At 41.6% G+C, this 19,703-nt stretch overlaps 1 protein-coding gene across 8 annotated transcripts in view; it reads left to right on the plus strand.

Moving 5' to 3' along the window:
• Positions 1–7,753: 7,753 nt before the first annotated feature.
• The window catches only part of BIN1 (bridging integrator 1), an 88,228-nt gene continuing 76,278 nt past the window's right edge, over positions 7,754–19,703 (plus strand). For all 8 annotated transcript variants that reach the window (XM_088168237.1, XM_088168240.1, XM_088168238.1 and 5 more), the window contains exon 1: positions 7,754–7,909. In XM_088168237.1, coding sequence (XP_088024363.1) covers positions 7,826–7,909 — 84 coding nt within the window. In that variant the 5' untranslated portion in view covers positions 7,754–7,825. The remainder of the gene's footprint in view (positions 7,910–19,703) is intronic.

Consider the following 19,703-nt stretch of genomic DNA (forward strand, 5'->3'; position numbering starts at 1 on the left):
AAGAGTATAACTGATCTGATCAGCTTTATTGAAACATGACTAGGGCACTGTTCCATCCCATACAGTATAAAGCACAAATTGTGTGTATTTCCATTTATATATTCTGATAATTACATAAGAAACTAAAGACTTGTTTGATGTGATAATGGATAGGATAGGACAGGATAGAATAGGATAGGATAATTAATTTAATATCTCCAGGAAATATTTCATTAATGGCAAGGTCAAACCTTCTTGTCCTCCCCCATAAAGAAAAGCTTTCTAAATAGAATGGAAAAGTGTAATTTCAGCAGGAAAGAACTGTGTGGTTTCTAGGATTACCACACCCTTATGAGGCTATAAATTGGTATAATATTGCTAAGATTTGCAAGTGGATTGTACCTATTTGTTGCTCTGCCTAGGGAATGAAGGGTTGTTTGCCTTTATAACGTTTACTATGTAAGTCTTGGTAAATCTGGATCATATTGGCCTTCTAGGAAGGGATATTTTTACTTGTTTGGTTGGTTGTTTTAAATCTAGGATCTCAGAAGATCTGACAGCACACGTACAGCCAGAGGATAATGCTGTGCAAGATTATTCTTATCCCGGCAGTTTGCTTTGTTTTGTTGTGATGTAGCTCACTGCTGTTATGTAGACCAAAAATACTGTTCTCTGTTAATACTTGCCTTTTGGGTTTCTATTTGCTACCAGTTTCTGGAAGCTTGTTTTACAAGCAGCACATTTCTGCAATATATATAATGTCCATGTCTAAGAGAGAAGTATCATGTTTTGTCTTTCCTTAGCTTGTGACTCAAGGCTGTGAATTCCTTAAAATAAATTAAAATGTTGAAGTGATGGCCTAATGGCTTAATGGCTTAATGGCTTAATTCCCTCTGCCCTTCTTTGGTTTTCAGTTTTTGTGATTCAGATTTTGACATTTTTCCCTGTCTGCACACCTATTCATGTGATTCCAAAAGGTGGGGTTTTGAGGGAACATCCTGTATTGAAAAATTCCTAGTAAAGATGCTCAGATGCTGCAACATTTCCAGACTTGTGCTTTGGCTTTCAGAGTACAGTAGTAGAAATAACATGTATTTCCATCACTTGTGCAGTGACATGTTAAGAAAAATTGTCACAATTTACGACGTTTGGTTCATTCATCTGGTAGTGTTGCCTTATTTCAAAATATAGTTTGGAAACAAAGCAGAAGTTCAGCTTGAAATATATGTTTATTCTTCTACCATGTTGATGACCCCGATATCTGTACACACACGGCTTTGACTCATTAAACTGTAGAGGATGCTTGCTTTAGGACTGTGAATGTTCTCTGCTGAATCTGGCAGGGAGACTTGAAGATGTCACAGCATTGAATGATACATTAAAATGCCACATAATTTGGGGAGAGAAATGTATCAATTCTAACTAATTCTATCTTTTTGAGGCCTTCACTGTTTTTTGCTGAATCTTTATGAAAGCATTTTTACAGAGCTGATAGAGCTCTGGAAATGGCTGAGTTGTTACAGGTAAAAATAATTTTTTGCAGATTTCTGTGTTGTATTTTTTTCAGTTCAGTCCTGATTCAGGTCTAGGAAAACATTATAAATGTCAGTAATTATTAAATAGAATAGATTGTATGAATAAATTGAACCAGTGTTTTATTAGATATGTGCAGAAAACCAGAATTTGCCCAGACCGGAAAGTTACCATCCTTGTTTTCTGAAAAATCAAATCCCAAACCTCAAAAGTAAAGAGCTGGACAATTTTGCAAACTGAAAAGGTCTGAATTGATAGTAAGCTTGCAGTAATTGAAGGAGAGATGGCTCTTGTAAGTAATGTGCAGTGAATAAGTCACTCTATTTCGTTGCCAAGGAAATAAAATGAGGCTCTTGGTAAAGGGAAGCAAGGAGGAAGACACTGCAAGTGGGACAACTGTTACCATTACATAATCCATCTGGCATGGCTATCACAAGTGTGGAACCTTGTGGATGTATGTTTGATAGAAAATATCAAATACCTCCTGCATTTCAGTGCCAGTTCCTGCTGTTGATATGGTACCCTGGTGATGTGATATCCTTTGTGTGCTTCTGCCAGTCCAGCCATGTGTTCCACCTAGAGATGCTATAGTATCTATAGATGGAGATAAACTGGCCTGCTCATTTGAGTATATGATTATTTCTGATTTTTTATACATTTTAATGAATAGTTGAAGGCTTTCAGAATTCTTAGAATATTTTAAAAAAAATTCCAAAATATTTCCAAAGGAAGCAAATTATTCACTTGCCTGTTCTTAGCTGATTGATGATAATGAAGAAGTAAAACCAAAATTTTTTTATATTTGCCAAGTCCCTTCTTTTCCTGCACAACAGGGTACACAGAAATTTTGATAAGCTTCTTGGAAATATATTTGTGCAAAGCTTACAGACCATTGCCATTCTTTACTCACTTCATTTAATAGTGAAGTAGCTAATCTGTCACAAATTCAGGACCAAAGATCACTTTGTGATGGCTAAATCCACATAGGCAGAGGAAAAAATAGTTACATGCAGATGTCTCAAGCACCCAAACATGTATGGGGATGGAAAAGAAATATGATCTGAATTTTGAAGTCGTGAAAAATCTGCCAAAGTTTGGAGGCCCCAGTAAGACATATCATGAACACCACATAATTCCCTAGAATTCAAGCAAGCTTGCAATCATAGGACAGTCTTCAATGAGACATGAGACAAATTTTAATGCCATTTTATTTCCTGCCTCTCCCTGTTTCTGAACAGGTGAGTCTGGACTAGACAGGCAAAGCTCTCAGCTTTGGAGACTTCCCAGTGCTAGAGTATTAGTTTTTTTGGTGGGTTTTTTGTGTGTTTAGAGCATGAGAAGAGTAACTTGGATATCATCTTCTGTTTCTCATAAAAGATAATGGAGAGATTCAACATGAATTTAGTGTTTGAGAGGTGTGAGAGAGAACACCTTCAGATGCTTTTAAAATCAAAGTTCTTTCATGTTGCCCTTGTCTTAAAGGGCAGAACACATAATCAGCCAGTTCTTGCCTATTATTTTTATGGCAGAAACTTCCTGATTCTTTCCTGCACCTTTCTGTGGGAGAACAAAGGGATAGTTTGCAGGAGAATACAGTCAATCAGAAAGGAATTCTAAGGCAAACTAGCTAATGGTGAAACTGATAACCAAATGATCCTTGACAATGTTATCAGGTTAAAAGAAAAGAGAAGTCACCTTTGCAAGCTCTTCTGGAATGCTATCCCACAAGAATGCATGATCTGCAAAGGAAAGAAAAAGGTGGGCAAGGTTGGAGTTAGAACTTGATTAGATTCTGCTACATAAGATATTTAGTGCAATTTGTTGTTTTCAAGATGTTGGATATCTGACTTAAGTTAGTCCTTCAGCTGACATCACTGAAGCAGGAGAGGGGTGCTGGCAGAGACTGAGGGTAGCTGATCTGTAGTGTTACAGCCAGAGTTAGAACAAAATTACAGATCCAAACAACTGGTTTTTTAAACCAGGTTTAATATCTGAACTTCAACTTTGAATGCTACAAGGAATTGTGATTGAAATAGACCCATTTTGCATAATATGAGTACTTAGAATAAAGGGCTTCAGAGTTCTTAAAATAATTTAGTGCAAATACTATTTTGTATAAATATAAGAATTTTAAAAATTCAATAATGATATATTTATATTTTCCATAAACATTTAATTAACTGAACTCAACTAAATACTTTCTAAAATCTGTAATTATACACCTACAATTAGAACTCGTTGCTAAAAAGAAACAAAAATCAATTTAACTGGGTTTTAATCTTTGTAACTGGAACAGAGTTCTAGTTCCATGAATGGTAGAAACCACTACTGTCGTAATTTTAGAATTATTTGATTTAAATAAATTGGATTATGAAAGATTTTGCCATCAGTAGTAGGGAAGTTTTTGATTATCATAGTTTGTAATTTTAAACAAACAAGCTACAATTAAAAGAAAAATAAAAAATAAGTTAATGGATGCATTGCTAAAATTGCTCTTTGAAAAATAAATTTTTATACCAATCTAAATCACTAATCATGAAGAAAACATCCTGCTTCCAGATGGACAAAACTGGCAAAACAGGAATATTAAGAATAATGAAAAAAGAGCTGGAACAACAATTTGTGCAATGAAGGGAATAAATTGTACCTAAGCTACAAAATAATAGACTCAAAGCCAGCGAGCATTTAAGCATATGTTTAATGGTAAACAGGTGAACAGCTCATCTCCCTTTAATGAGACAACCGAGAACTGAAATGCACTTATGGGGCTGAGGCCTAACGTAGTTATTATTGACTAGAGTATTAATAAATTAAGAAAGCCATAAAAAAGCAGTGGTGGGTATGGACATGTTAAATATGCCTGTTTGTGCTAGAGTGTTTGACAGATTTGTTCTTCCCTCTGAACTGTGGAAATGAGTCATCCTGTCACCAGGGAGATGGACTACAGGTGGGTTTCATAACCCATCTGGTTTTCTTAACTTCAGCTATTTAAGCTATTCAGCTAATCTCCCTCTGTAGCTAAGGGGGCAGGGAGACATTTCTGTTTTACCTTTTACCAGCTTTGGAGGTAGGGATTTCTCTCCTTTGACTATAAAAGGAGCTGAAGTGACTCAGCTTAAATTATGTATGTTTAGCTGGTTACAGTCGGGTGAAATGAATTGTTCTGGGGTCCAATGTTAGAATAGGTTAAACAAATATGTACATTTTGAACTTAATCTCATTGCAGGAGATACTCATAAACATTAAGCTTGATTTCTTTTAACTCTAGTTGTGCAGAATCTGTCACTAATGGCTTCCAAAAGGCTTGGCAACTCTTTATGCCACAAAGTATAAACAAATATAAAAGCACTAAGTTGCTAGCACGTATGTTTATTACTACATAACTGCACTGCAGTCCAATTGAAATTATTTACATTTATACCTTGTAAAACACGGTAAGCTTGAGATCAGAACAGTGGTGGATATATATGAGACTGAAGCCTCTCTTGTCCACAAAGCAACAACCTCCTGCATGTATTACCTGGCTGAAGTGGCTTAAATGGTCATTCAGCTGCATGGCCACTCATAACACCTGGGTCATGCCAGGGGAGTACCTTTTGCAACTCACCTGGAGCCCAGCAAATGCTTTGCAGCTTTGGTGCTGATCCAATCAAGCACAGAAATAACTGGGAAATTACTCATGCTGAGAGGTGGATACTTGCTGTTAATCCCGGCTTTTAAAGTGTGCACAGTTTGTCATCATTTTTCATTGTGGTGAACATATGTGTCTGGCTGCTTTTGTTTCAGATTGTCTGATGTTTGCTGTGGACTCCCTCAGCTCATGTGCTGCAATCATTTACTTTTCACTTGAAAGGACGTAATCAGACAAAAATCCCCTCAAAACCAGTTCCACTGAAGAAAAGACCTAAGTAGGAGAAGCAAATATATGAGGTAGGGTGCAGAGGAATGTGTTCTGCCCCTGAAACGTCTGCTCTTTTAAACGTGATGTTACAAATGTTTAACCACATGTGCATCTTTCAACCTTAAAAGCTCAGCTAAGGCGGGGGGAGGTGGAGTTGAGGGAAAAATTATAGATGATACCCAAGAAGAAAGGTAATATGAAAATAACTAGTAACGCTGAAATGATGGGAAAAAATCAGATGTATTTGGGACAAATACTACAGAAAACGAATACTAAATTAGTACTAAATACTAATCATACAGACAAATGAATGCTAAATGTAAAGCCAGGAAGGAATAGAATAAATTTGTACTTTGCAATACAGATTGGCATCACGGGTACTCACACACTGAGTGTGTCTTGTATCACCGCACTTTTCTCATACACAATTGAAACACATGCCCTAGTATTTTATTAAATGGGAATTTTATGTCTGCTAATATAATTGAAGTATACCATGGATTTAAACTGGATTTTGAATAAAGGTTTTGTCATTAAAAAAAAATCTATTGTCAAAACAGGCAAGAAATGCAGAGGCACTGTCTCATGCATCCTTACAAAGAGGTGCTGACAGGTTCTCTGCCCACAGTTTCTAAGGGCTCTGGCAAGACAATTGTTTTTATTTTAACTTTTTTTTATTTTTATTTTCTGTTTTGAATGAACAGAAATAGTACTGAAGCAGAAGTGGGAAACAATAAGTTACACATATGTTGGAAGAACTGGCCTAGCTGTCTTAAGTTATTACCTTCAACATTTATCTGTTGCTTTACATTGCTATAGTGTGTGCTACACTATTCCCTGTGTGTGTGAAGCTGGAGATAACAGTCTCCATGTGGAAAAGTAATGACTGTGAGAAATGGCCCGGGGACATAGGGAGGTTTTGATACCATCATTTAACTGAAATAAGTGTTTCCATCTTAAACAAAGGTAAATGCAGGTTTGTTATATATCTCAGTTTTCTGCATAGCATTGGGTTAGTTGGTACTGTACTGGGTACTGAGTGCACATAGTCCCAAGCTCCCACAAAGAACTGGGATGAGTGTGCAGAAGCAGCATAGGAAGGAAGGAAGCTTCCCCACCACTCTCCCAAGCCCTGGTGTGTGGTACTGACGGAAGTTTGGGGGCTGAGTATTAGGATGTGAATAACACTGCTGAGGTGGCTTCCGGTATTCCAGGAAGCAGAACTTTGTCCTGACATGTAAAGGAATACAGTTTCACAAAAGGTGTTTGCCCAGTAGATCCAGCAAAGCAAAACCAAAGCCAGGTGGCCAGGGAAGGCCAATGGCATCGTGGCTAATGGCATCAGAAATGGAATCAGCATGGCCAGGACCAGGCAGTGATCATCTCCCTGCACCTGGCACTGGTGAGGCCACACCCCAAATCCTGTGTTCAGTCTCATGGTCACTCAATTCAGGAATTACACTGAGGTCCTGGAGTGTGTCCACAGAAGGGTAACAAGGCTGGTGAAAGGTGTGGAGCACAAGTCTCATGAGGAACAGCTGAGGGAGCTGGGAGGATTCAGCCTGGAGAAAAGGAGGCTCAGAGGGGACCTCATCACTCTGTACTCACCTGAAAGGAGACTGGAGCAAGGTGGGGGTCGTTCTCCTTTCCCAGGTAACAAGTGACAGAACCAGAAAAACTGGCTTCAGGATGTACAGTGGGAGGTTTAGATTGGATATTGGGAAAAATTTCTTCACTGAAAGAGTGGTCAGGCATTGGAATGTGCTGCCCAGGGAAAGTGGAAGTGTTCATAGGGTGGGGGAATGTGGCACTTGAGGACATGGCTTAGTGGTGAATACAATGGTGCTGGGGTGATCGTTGGACTGAACTACCTGAGAGATCTTTTCCAACCTTAATAATTCTATGCTTAAAGGATGGAATCTTCTGAAATTTCATGTCACCTCTTAAAATCAGGGGTTTGATTAATTTTCAGGTACCCTTCCTTAAGGAATTCAATTTCCCCCTTGTGCTTGTGAAGATCGAGGAGTAATTTGAGAAGTATCTTTGCCTTACGAATTTGGACAATCAGAGACAAGAATTAGTGGTGCAGATTTCTTAAAACAAGAGCGTCGTTTTGCTGCAGGATGAAAGACGACAGAAAACTCATTCCACCACCTAAAACTAATCCCTTGCGATGCTTCCCAGACTTTCCCACCCTGTTGGCTTCATCCGGGACAGGAGGCAGGCGGGCAGGGTGGGGGGAATCCGTCCAAAGGCGGCCCCCACCGCTGTCCCTGTAAGGCAGCAGTATCCCTTTAAAAGGCGGCGGGCGGGCGGGAGCGGCGGTGACGGCCGGGGCCATCGCCTGCCCGCCGGGTTTTCCCCCCCTTCCTCCGGTCCGCCGCTCGCAGCCCGTTAAAAAGAGGAGGCAAGATGGCCGAGCTGGGCAGCAAGGGGGTCACGGCCGGGAAAATCGCCAGCAATGTGCAGAAGAAGCTGACCCGGGCGCAGGAGAAGGTAGGGGAGAAGGGGGGCATCCCCGGGATGCGGCGCTGGGAGCGGGGGACGCGGGTACCGGGGATGACAGCCCTGCCCGGAGCAGGGATGCGGGGGATGGCATTGCCTTCCCTGCCTGCGGAATCAGGGCCCCTTTGCATGCTGAGCGTGCCGAGTATCCCTGTTGGAGCGGCCAGAGCTCCCGGTCCGCCTGCGGAAACATGGCATCGGGAGCGGCGGGGAGGACGGAGCACAAGCCGCACGCTCCTGTTGGATCCGCCGATGCTTTTTGTTTCAACAGGAGGAGACTCTCCCCTTGTGGCATTTGGGTTGTGCTTTATGCAGCATTTTCGGGAGCAGTTCTGTATTTTGCCACGGCGCTAAATGCGTAACCTCAAAGATGGTGAGGGAGAGGAGATGGACACCTGGCCCTTATCTCCGGCAGCATCGCTGACAGGCGCTGCTCGCTGTGCTGACCTTGAGCTCCTCATTTCGGAATGGTGGTGCAGCCAGAGCCACACGGCCTGTAAAGATTGTGCCGATCTGCTGAGAGAGGGGAGGGGGGATTCCTGAATCCCGGGAGCCCTTTCGCTCCTCTCCGCCCACCCCTGTGCCAGCAGAAGGTGCCAGGAATATGCGATGGATACTTTTCCTGTTCATCTCTCTGGCATGCTGCATCTGATGCCAGATGCCTGCTCTGTGTAGGGATTATCGGGCGTTTTACGCAGGCACATTGACCAGCTGCTTTTATTGCAGGCACGCTGGTCTTGGTTTTCGGTGGTTCGCTGTGAGATGACATTGACTGAATAAGGACTGGTGCATCTTTGAGGGAGGGCAGGCGGGCAGATCTGCCCACTGCTGCTCGTGTTCCCTGGGAGTTATCTTTAGCAGCTAGATTTAATCTAGGAGGGTTGGGATTAAATGTAGTGCTGGCCCGAGCCTTGTACCAATCTCTGACACTGCTCAAAAATGCTGCTGGGTCAGAATGGCAGCCCAAACCACTTGCATTTAATGTTGTCCATGGTGCATCCACTACTTTTAGCTTACTTATGGAGACTAGGGGCATCCCTTGAACTTGTCCGACTGCTTGGAAAAAACCTCAATGACTACCAGATCCAGTGTGGAACTGCAGCAGCAGGGTCCTGGCTTCACTCTGTACACAACAGTGGGCATGGCCACGTCTGTGGTTTTCTTTGCCTTGCTGTTGGGACAGGACGGAGAATCTGGTCCACCTAGAAGTCATCACAGATGCTGACTGCCTTCTGTGTTAGCCACCAGATGGCAACCATATTTGTCATTAACTTTAGGGTAGGTGGTAGGGGCTGATCTCCTGGGCCTGCTGATGAAGTTATTGTATTTAGTGGTGCAGCTTGGAACCAAGTGTGTCCTGCCAAGCCCTGCCCTGTTTCTTATCGAACATACACAGGTTCTTTTCCTAGGGAGGAATTTCCACAAACTTCTGTCAGCTGTTGATGTAGCTCACTTCCTTGCTCACGCCCTGGTGGTGTTTGGGGATGCGGGAATGACAATAATTACCGGGAGTGAGCTGTATGTTGAAGGTGATTTGCACGATCTGAAAACAGTTGTTTGTCTCTTTGGGAAGAGAAAAGCACAGCTTGTTTTCCTGTAACGAGAAAAGGAAAACAACCCCAAAACACTTGATAACAAAAATTCTAGACCCTTCAGCTGTTGTTATCCTTATGCAAACAGTACAACTTTAATCTTTGGGCTCTCAAAAAAAGAAAAAAAATGTCATTGCTTGCTTCGTCACCTGACTTGCTTCTTCTAACTGCTACAGGATTGTCTGTAACAATTCCCCTTTTGTGAATCATTCAGTATTTTAGCCATAAGGGACATTTTCACTGAGGAATATACGTCAGTGTTAACTTTCAGGTCATGAGGAGAGATACAGCTGAACATGAAGTGATGTGGAAGCACCAGTGGTTATGACACTCTACACTTGTGGTATTTAATTATAAACTGAGATACTGTATTTAGCAGGAAGGGTAAACCGTGTGTCAGGAGATAAGGACCAGGTGTTAAATAATTAAAAAAAGTAAGCAGAAGTGTGCAGAGGTGGATCTGGTAGCAACTTTAAAATGTGTTAGATTTTTGTGAATATATTTTGGCTAGGGTTGAACTTTTCCTTTTTGAGGCTTAAACAAGCTGACTGTTCCTTTTCCATATTGTATTTTAATTTGAATCAAGGATAAAAAAGTTCTATCCTTGAGAATATCTTCCTCTCAACTTGAGCCCTGAGGCTTTGACATCAGCAGTTTTCTTCATGGTGAATTTCAGCCTTGTGTTAAGCAAAGAATGATGTCTTTTTGTTCAGTGTAGAATTCACACTGAAACACTGTACACATCCTTTTTTCCCTTCTGAGATGTCTATTATGTAAACTATGTAAGATATTCCTTCAGAAGTGCTGTTTGTTTTGAGCCTTTCAGCAAAACTCTTGGCTGTTTTTGGACGACACTTGAGCAATTCCACAGGAAATATACGATGGAATGGTCGACTGTGCTTTTTGCAAATGGGATGGACGCCTGTTTAACTTCCATCTCTACTCAGAGGTGGCCTCAAGTACAATACTTGGCAATAATTTGCCAGTTGTCCAGTGAAAGGTATCAAATAAGTTGATGCTGCTCTCCAGAGGAACATACCTTGCGGAAGGAACTCATGCACCTGTTTCTAACTCATACCACCTTTTCCAATTAATTAGGATAAATTAGGATATTTAGGCTGGAAATTGTGATCTATTCATTCTGAATTTAGCTGAAGGGTTTTCAGAATGAGATGTTGAGATCTGGACTTTTCATAATTCTAAACCTCGTAAATGTGAGTAAAAATGTAATGTCCCCAATATTATGGTGTCTTAGAGGGAGCCTAGTGTTTGCAGCTCTTTTAAACTTCTCCAATGAGGCTGTGAAGTTTTTTTATTCTTTATGTCTGTAATCCATCATCTTGGTTAAAGTCTGTGTTTCTGCTTTGTGGCCAATTTTTATCTTAACACTTTTGAAAATTAAAAAAAAAATCTACCTGATTTCCACAATCCCCATTTTCTTCTAATAATGTCTTTATTTCTGGATGTGTCTATCTGCACATGCATGTTTCTGCTTTGAACAAATCCAAACAGCATCTTGGTGACTTGATGCAATCCTGGTGTGAGGGTGACTCCTCTGTGAGGTTCCAGCAGGGAGCTGAGCTTGGGGAGCAAATGAGTTGGAGTTTTATAGCTTGGCTGGCAGTGAGGGTCCTTGTCACAGGATCAGCTCTTTGCTTTCCTTCAGCATGTTAGGCAGAGGTTCTGTGTGGAAAGATGCTACTGGCTGTACAGGTACCAACTGTTGATTTAAGTTGCATACAGATTGATAGCTTTGTCTGAGGAGATGAACTGTAAAGTTGATGTCAGAAAGAAAGATTTTTTTTTTTAACTTGGGAGCTCTTTTTATGTGGAGAGGAGTAGAAAGGAAGGAACTTATTTTTACTTAGACTGAGTGTGGGAAGTTCTTATCCTATAGTAGTTGTGGTCTCTCACTCTTTTTGTTACAAAGCTGGGCAAAATGAAGAGTCTGTGTTCTGTGACATGAACAGACTGTGTTATTTTGTAATGGGCTTCTTCTGATGTACCAACAAACCAAGGCATCCCCTTTTTTCACTCTCCATTCTCAACCAAAGGGGGAGGCTTTGTTTTCCACGCAGGACCTGATAAAGTTTAGTTTGGACATCCAAACCTCCCTTGTGTTAGAGGGTCACATTTAGGTCATAGACTGCCGTTTATAGTCACAGGCTCTGACTTGCCGTATTGACATTTCATGGCACTTTTGCTTTCTGTTCTTGGCTTTGTTAATTCCACCAATGTTTACCCACATCTATTTGAAGTTTTTCTGGTTAAACCATCTGTCAGGGCAGAGTTCTGCTCTCTTTTGGCTGCACAGTCCAAGGAGGCTGGACTGTAGTCTTGGTCTCACAGGTTGTGGTTTGGGTGGAACAGGGTTTGCAGAAGGCATGGTTTGCATTTTGAGTTTGCCCTGATAAGACGTTTTTCCTCCTTCTAAGTCAAGCTCCAATAGGTGGAGGAAAAACCTGGAATGAAATTTCAGCCGTGTTGAAGCAGGTGAGTCCATACTGATGAGCAGCACCCAAGAACCTTAAAGCAAATTTAAATACAGCTGTTAACAGGATTCACCTATCTGAGACTCCTTGCTCTTCAGGGAGCCTTTCTATAAAAATGGTAGATGCAGAAAACTCTCTTATTGAGAAGTACTGCATCTTACTGCTTGAGAGAAGTTCCTTACTGGTTTTCCTTTGGGATCCTTCTGTCTTTTCAAAGCTTCTATGTTTTTTTTCTTGCCTTTGCATAGGGTAGGATGGTTTGGTGGCAGTGCCTTGTGCCAGTGAAGAGCAAATAGCCTGAAGAGCTACAAGTATTGTTCGCCTACTGAGCTGGCAGGAAAATTGACTTTTATTTTTTTTTTTCTGGGGGACTCCCCAGATGACAAAGACAGGGCTTTTTACTTTGTCTGTTAGCTTACTTTCTCAAGAATGCAGGGCTTAGAGGATGGGTGGAGTCTCAAAGGTACTTCGTCCCTAAAGGTTGCTGGAAAACAGGCACTGGATACAGGAGGAAGATCTGAATTAATGCCCCTAACGTTCAGATGATTCCTGTATGAGCTCAGTCTGTATTACTGGTATCAGATAATCTGCATGGTACAGGGAGGAGGTGAAATAGGAAACCAGGCTCCACATGTCTCCTTGCCCATGGAATGGTTTGGCAGGACACTTACAGTGCCATGCTGAAGGTGCCCTTCTGTCTGGCTATTGGCAACAGATTTCTTACATGAAGCAGAATCTCATGGATGGATGAATTTTCTGATTGGAAAAGGCACAACCTTATTCCTTGTTACTTTATCTTCCCTGTAAATTCTAGTCTTGCAAACAGTGCTTTTCAGTGCAGTTCTTGTGAGATCTGGTTTATAAAGCAGGATCTGGAAGATCTCTTTTCACTGTGGACTTTTAAAGAAGCTCTGGGCCATTACAGAGTGTTACAGACCTCATCTCTCAGGGGGTGATATCAAAGCTTGTCTGGCCTCTCCTTCCATTCTGCATGCTCTTAATCAAGGTTTGTATTTCCAGGCACAGATGTTTGTTTTCTTTCGACATCATGACTGCTCTTCGAAAGTGACTAGCAAATGACATGGCTCTAGCCAAGCCATTGGGGAAAGCTGGGTGCAGCCTGAGATGTTCAGCATCTAACTGGACTAGGGTCATGGGAAAAAACACAAGTTTTCCTTTGTTCATGATTCTTTAGACAGAGACACAAGGCCCTATTGCTTGGGATCAAACGTATAATAAAGCTCTGGTTCTAGAAACATTTGGAATGACAAGATGCTCCCTTAGGTTAACAAGTATTAGAGTGGCTGTTTTTTTTCTGCTGTTGTGATGGTGGCCAGACACCTGAGCCGCCCATTGTGTGAGTTCTGCAACTTTGCAAGTGTCATCTTACAGTCCTGGCTGGCTACCTGTACACAGAGGGATCAGCCTGTCGTCCCAGAAGTTCTGTGCTGGCAACCTGACATGATCACAAAGCCAGACTCAATTTGCCAAGCAGAGCAGGCAGAACTGGCCACAGCTCAGCCCCCTGAGTTGCCCATTCAGGGTGTGCGGACCAGCAGCTTCCAATGGGATAAAACTGTATTAATGTTGACCAGGAGACTGCATTCTCTACCCCAGAGCAATGAGATGGGAACAAATATTAAAATATGAATAAAATGAAATAAAATATGAAAAAAATATGAATGAGCACTGCTGGCAGGTAGAATAGTGCAACAAGGTCCATTCTGACTTCAGGCTGTGGTTTAGCCTTCTCTTGAGGGATTCTATGTTTGGATTTCTCCAGCAACTGCAATATTAAATGCCTGAGTGCCAGCAAATCTGTACCATTCTGGCATTCCTACTGCTGAGCTAAAAGGGGACATCTCTCACAGGAAGGGGTTGGGAGAGAGAAGAAAGTAATTTCCATTGTCTCGCTAGTCAAAATCAAATTTAAATATGGTATTAGTTGAGTACTTACTACTGTCAGAACAGGAGAGAGGAACCTCTGCAGATTTGCCTGAACTACTGGCAGTGGCACAAGGGATGATTAAATCTTGTCAGGTGTCTTTTCAGCAGGTGCCTCCAAGTGGCTGGTGGACCTCGGATAGTTCAGGTTTCCCTGGGCACTTTCCTAGCCTCTGAAGCCGTTTGATCTTTACAAAGCTGGCAAGTACTGCAGGGTAGGTCCTGTGCCGCATTCCTGGAGAAAAACTTGAAATGTATTTATTAGCAGAAAATAAGATTGATGAGTATATTTTTTATTATTTTGGGGTTATATTTTCATCATGCCAACTTGCTTGTATAGTTTTGTTTCTTATCTGCTACTCAGAAAGTACCTCTCTTTAGATTTGTAGTTCTCTGTAGATTTGTGATCTGGAGGAACAGAAGGGAATAGAAATTCTTCAACCTGCTGAAGCTGTACAGTTGCTTAATTTATTTTTTTTTCTCCCTTTTTCTGTCTCTCTCTTTTTTTTTTTTTTTTTTTTTTTCTTTTCTTTCCTGGGCTTCTTCTTTATTATGTTGAGAACTTTCATTCAGGAAGGGTTTGCCAGAGCAGGGAGTTGCATTTTGCGTAAATCTTGGAACCCAGAGCTTGGGGCATTCACAGTCTTAGACAGAGATCTCACAGAATCGCTATGAAGCAGCTTTATGAAATGAGAAATAGGTACTGTGTTCGCTCAGATCTCTGCTAGTACCCATGTCCAACATAGAATTTTCTACAGTTTAGGCTGGGTTGGAGTGAATTTTACTCAGACCTGTGCCTGGGAGGTTGAAGTTTCTAAAGTCAGCGTTTCCACAGAAGTGCTGTTGGGAGAGTCATGAAAGCCAGACAGTGTTGCCTTTCTTTTTGCCCCATTCTTTCTAAGAAAGGAGAAGTCTGGGTGGCAGTGTGTTCTTAATATAGGCTGCCAGGCAGGATGGAGAGTGCAAACTTCACCAATACAGAGAAAGCAGCACTTAACAGCAACTAATCCCTCTGTGAAAACCATGGGCTGTATTTAATCTCTTGATATGCAGAAGTGCTGCCCTCTCTGCAAGGATTTGACAGGCAGTTTCAGAAAGCTGGTAACCTGTTCTGAAATTCTTTATTTTTTGGTAATTCTGTATTGATCACATTTGGCTTGTTTATTTTAAATAGGTTTACAACTTTTTGTTAAACTTGTGTAAGAGCCACATTAGTTTCTCAGTTGTTTTCGAAGTTAGCTCTTCAGGAGGGAGATTTGAGGTTGATACAGCTGAAGTACAAGCATTTTGCACTGGGCAATTGCTAATACTCTGCTTTGGAACTATCTTAGATGGAGCTGAATGTTTGTTTGCCAGCAGGGATAGAAAGGGAACTTCAATGGTACAGAAACTACAGTGTTTGAAAACACAGCTGAAAGTGTTTATGCTTCTGGTTTTCTTGTTTTTTTTTTCCTTTGTACTACTTGGCTTGATTGCACGTTTTATCAGGCCAGAAGCAATAATGTGTGTCTTAACCAACTCAGAGCTGTGTTGGATGGTATTTGCAGAGTGAAATAGCGATTCTTCCCATTGGATTTACTTGGAATAGTGCCAGCAAGAGATGTAAACTTATACTGAGGACGTATAAAGACTGACATTTGAAGGAAATATAGCTCTCTGCATCTTTTTATTTAAGAGATATATGCTGGTCTTGTAGTTCTCCAGTGCCCTTGTAAGTGAAGTTAACCATTCCTGTAAGTTGTTATAACTTCTTAAATCTTGATTCTGCCAGCTCTGTGAGTCCTGAGTGTGGGAGGACCAACCTTATTTCCATTCCTGCTTCTTCAGTCATTGTGGGGAAAAAATGGCAAAACCTTGAGGGGGGAAGAAAAAGAGTATGTTTTTAAAAATGCAGGAAATTAATTTCCTGGAATTGGAATATTCAACTCATTAATTTTGAATTTTCAGGCAGTAAAGTGTTGTCTTGGAGACCTGGTCTCTTTCCCTACTGTGGGAGCAACGTGACCCCTTGGTCCAAGTGTTGAGTCTGACACGAGGCACAAAAGAGATTTGAGTTATTGTACTGAGGGACAGCATATTTCAAAGGTTGCTTGAAAATATGTTTTTGGAAAAATTCTATTGAGAAAAGTGGCAGCCTCTATAAGAGGAACAGTGCTCAAGGAGAGTGTAAAATCATTCAGATGGAGAAATACACTTGGGTTGTGTACTGAAACACTCCTTAAGGTACAGTTTCCTCAGCAGAGGCGTGAAATGGCTATTCTTCAGTGTATTGAACCAACCTCTGCACTAGGAGAATACTAGGGATTTTTCTGTTTTTTTTCCTGTTCAGACTGGACAGCTATTGTGAAAGGCCATGCTTAACTGTATGTTAACAAACTTGAGCTATTATAAGTATGTACTCGCTCTGATGTTTCCTACATCATGCATGCAGTCAGTGTGATTATTTGTTAGTATCTGCAGTGGGATTGCATTATGTATTGCCAAAAAAGGTCATTCCCTATTCTGAAACAATTCCAATATAAACATTGGACAGTCTCAGTTAATAAAGATAATTTTGGTTTGTTTCAGTAAAAGTATATTCCAGAAGACTTAAAAGAGTTTTTAGATATTTTTGCAGAAGTTTGATATGAGTTGTTTTGTACGCAAAGGTGCAGGACTGTTTTTGAACAGTAAAATTTTTTATAAAAATAGCTGAAGAATGTCTTTCTTTGGAGAGGAAGAACAGCTTATGTGCAGGGCTGGGAGGGTGGGGTTTGGAGACCTGACCGTGGTGGGAGTCAGAAGGTCAGCAGGGTGATCCATCAATCATAGAGCTCTGGGATGGTGTGCTGCTCCCAATTGCTCATGGTCCGGGACTTCTCTGTGAATGAGAGTCAGTTGCCAGACTAGAACTTTTTGCCAAGCTGAAGGCTTTTGCTCTCCTTATTCCATGACCTCTGGTGGCCATAAATAATTCAGGGAGGAAGTGTGCGTTATCAGGGCTGGATGCCCTTACCATGAGGCTGTGGATACAGGAGGTTCAAAGAGCTGCTTTGTCATGCTGGATGAAGGTGACTTAGAGCTGGGATGTTTTAGTTGGGATGCCTGCTGAACTGGCAGTCCCAAGTCTCCAGCTGAGGCCTTAATTTTTGAGGAGGCTCTTTGGGGAGCTCTTTGTGGTGATTTTCCTCTCCAAAACCAGTGTTGCCCAGATTCTTAACAAGTGCCCAGTTTCTTCACAAGTGCTCTGGCTAAGAAGCTGATGGACTTAACACTCATTCCCAGCTGGAAAACTTGCCTTATCAATCCTGGTTCTCTAATTTGCTGTTCCTTGCCCTTCAGCTCTGCTGAAGAAAAGCAGTCAGTCCTCTTGGGTGAAAAGGTGAAGAGCTTCTTCAAAAGCTGCTAGGGAAGAACCAAGAGCTGATCATCTGTTGATCCATATGTTCACACTTTGATGGGACAAACCACATTCTGTAACTCAACCTGGCCCTGGAGGGCACTGTTCCTAAATCCCCTGTGGCTGATCCCTTGCAGCTATCACCTTCCAGCTCAGGGAATTGAAATAGCTGATCCAAATGCCCATGTCTTTCCTTTGCCCCATTGTGCATGCCACATGTTCCAAATCTGTCCTGCATTTGAGAAACTGTCATCTTTGTTCAGCAAGGTAATTGTGAACCTGTGAAGGAGCTTTACTGGCCTCCTAAGGCCTCTGCATCCAGCCTGTCCCTTCTGGAGTCCTGTCCCTTCTGAGCTGGAGTCCTCCTCTAGCATTGTTTTGCCTTGTAAGAGCTCTTTTGCCCCTCTCCCTCCTAGCATGCACCTGCTCCTTTAGCTCTTTCTCCAGCTCAGTCATGGCCTCAAATGCCTTTTATGCTTTTTCCTGATTTGGTTGCTTCATTTTGCATCAGGGCCTGTGTAAAAATAAAAGTACTTCTTGCAAAAGTATCAGCGTTTAAAATGAGTGTTGCAGAGGAGGAGGCAGAGGAATTGAGAAGGGGAATTTGTGCAAACAACACTATTTATACTATCTATTCCTCTTGCTAGTGTTACTGTTGGCTATAGATAGGGTTTAATTAAGCTATGTTAAATGCTTACCCAAGTAATAGGCATTGATGTTGTTGAAGTCCTGTTGCCTGGAATGTCACATTGATGCCAACTGAATTAAATGATGCCATTTGCTTTATTAACTACAGAGCTATGATGTGGTGACTGTCTAGCTCCACAGTTGTGCCACTTTTTTTGGCCTCTCTTTGGTGTCTGGGGCAGACAGAAGGGAGGGTGGAAATTTACCTGCTTTCTCAAGACTGAAATTTCTTCCTCCTTTATTTTCAGAGTATTGATAGATACATCTATCAATCTGTCCAGTTTCTGCTTTGTTGAATAGCATGCAGTATTGGAAATGCAGTATTGTTAGATGCCTGCTTTGAATAAGAGCAAACCAAGTAGAAAAAAATTGCCCCCAAAGTTATGAAGCAGGTGTACAACTGCATCTGGTTAAGATGGCCAGGTGTCACCAGCACACCTGAGAGCTGAGGGGTCAGTGGTCTGTCTCTGGGGCAGTGATGTGGCAGAGTGATGGTAGAGTGGTACCTGTGTGCAGTTTGTGCACCCCAGACTTGACAGACTGAGGCTGACCCTGACAGAACCTGTGTCTCCTGGTGAAGCTGTGTTTTCAGCACCTTAGGAATTGGGCCATCTGCTTAAGGTGTCAAGATTAAAGCATTCAAAGTCTGAAAACTCTGGCTTAAGCTCTTAACATTCTTAATCTCCCACACTTCTTGAGGCAGGTGGTGCCTGCTTCTGGCATTGGGTTTGTTTTGGTGTGAGAATACTTCTGAATGGTTAACTTGCTGCCCTGTCTTTTACTCTGTGCTGCTGCTGCTGGAGCACTGCCTTTGTGTCTCCATCTGCCTGCCTTAGATAAAGTCTTGTCTTTACAGACTGATGTTTAAACTGACCCAGCTACTCCTCCTGGGGCAGCTGTTTCACATCACTCTTAAACCACCTCTGCCACTGAGATTTTCATCTCTAGCTGCACCTTTTCCTCCTCTATTCTACATTCTGCTGCTCCATTATCAACCCTCTGGTTGTGCTGCTTTGCCTGTTTTCCTTTCAAGTCTCTCCTCTCATAGGTAGATTTGATGGTAAATTCTGAATGGGGGATTAGAGGGCAGCAAGAAGTATGGGAACAGGGAAAGACTAATGATCCACAGGGCAATGGGATAGTGCCTGAGCTGGTATATTGGTCTCTGTCCAAGCTCAGCTCAACTAGACCCGTAGCTAGCACCCAGCTTCTTAATTTTATGTTCTCTTTAGCTCATATTTTGACTGAAACCCCTGATTGAAGGCTATAAAATAGATGAGGAAAAAAATTGGAAGTGAAGTTTAAATCACATTTGCCAGGATTTATTTTTGTTCTCAAAAGCTTGGGTGGTGAAAAAGCAGGACATTTTCGAGTCCTTAAAGAGTAAAGGGTAAAAGAGGGAAGTATCTGTACTTTAACTTCTACAATCTGTAAAGGAAAGGAAAAGATAAATAAAGCCATTTTTTTTTCCTATTAAGCTTTTTTTTTTTTTTTTTTTTTTTTTGGCAAGGCAAGCTTGTGCATTTATAGAAGAGAGAAAAAAAGTCCACTAAATAATACAGTGAGTTAGACCTGGAGGGAAGATGATATATCAGTCGAATATTTGGGGATGGGTGGGGCGGTGGGAACATCGATATATTTAAGAAAGAAAAAAGCAAGAAATAATTCCTGTTTCAGTTTGTTATATAATG

Source organism: Sturnus vulgaris, chromosome 7 (assembly GCF_052056855.1).
Source record: "Sturnus vulgaris isolate bStuVul1 chromosome 7, bStuVul1.hap1, whole genome shotgun sequence".
In the NCBI taxonomy this organism is placed as follows: domain Eukaryota; kingdom Metazoa; phylum Chordata; class Aves; order Passeriformes; family Sturnidae; genus Sturnus; species Sturnus vulgaris.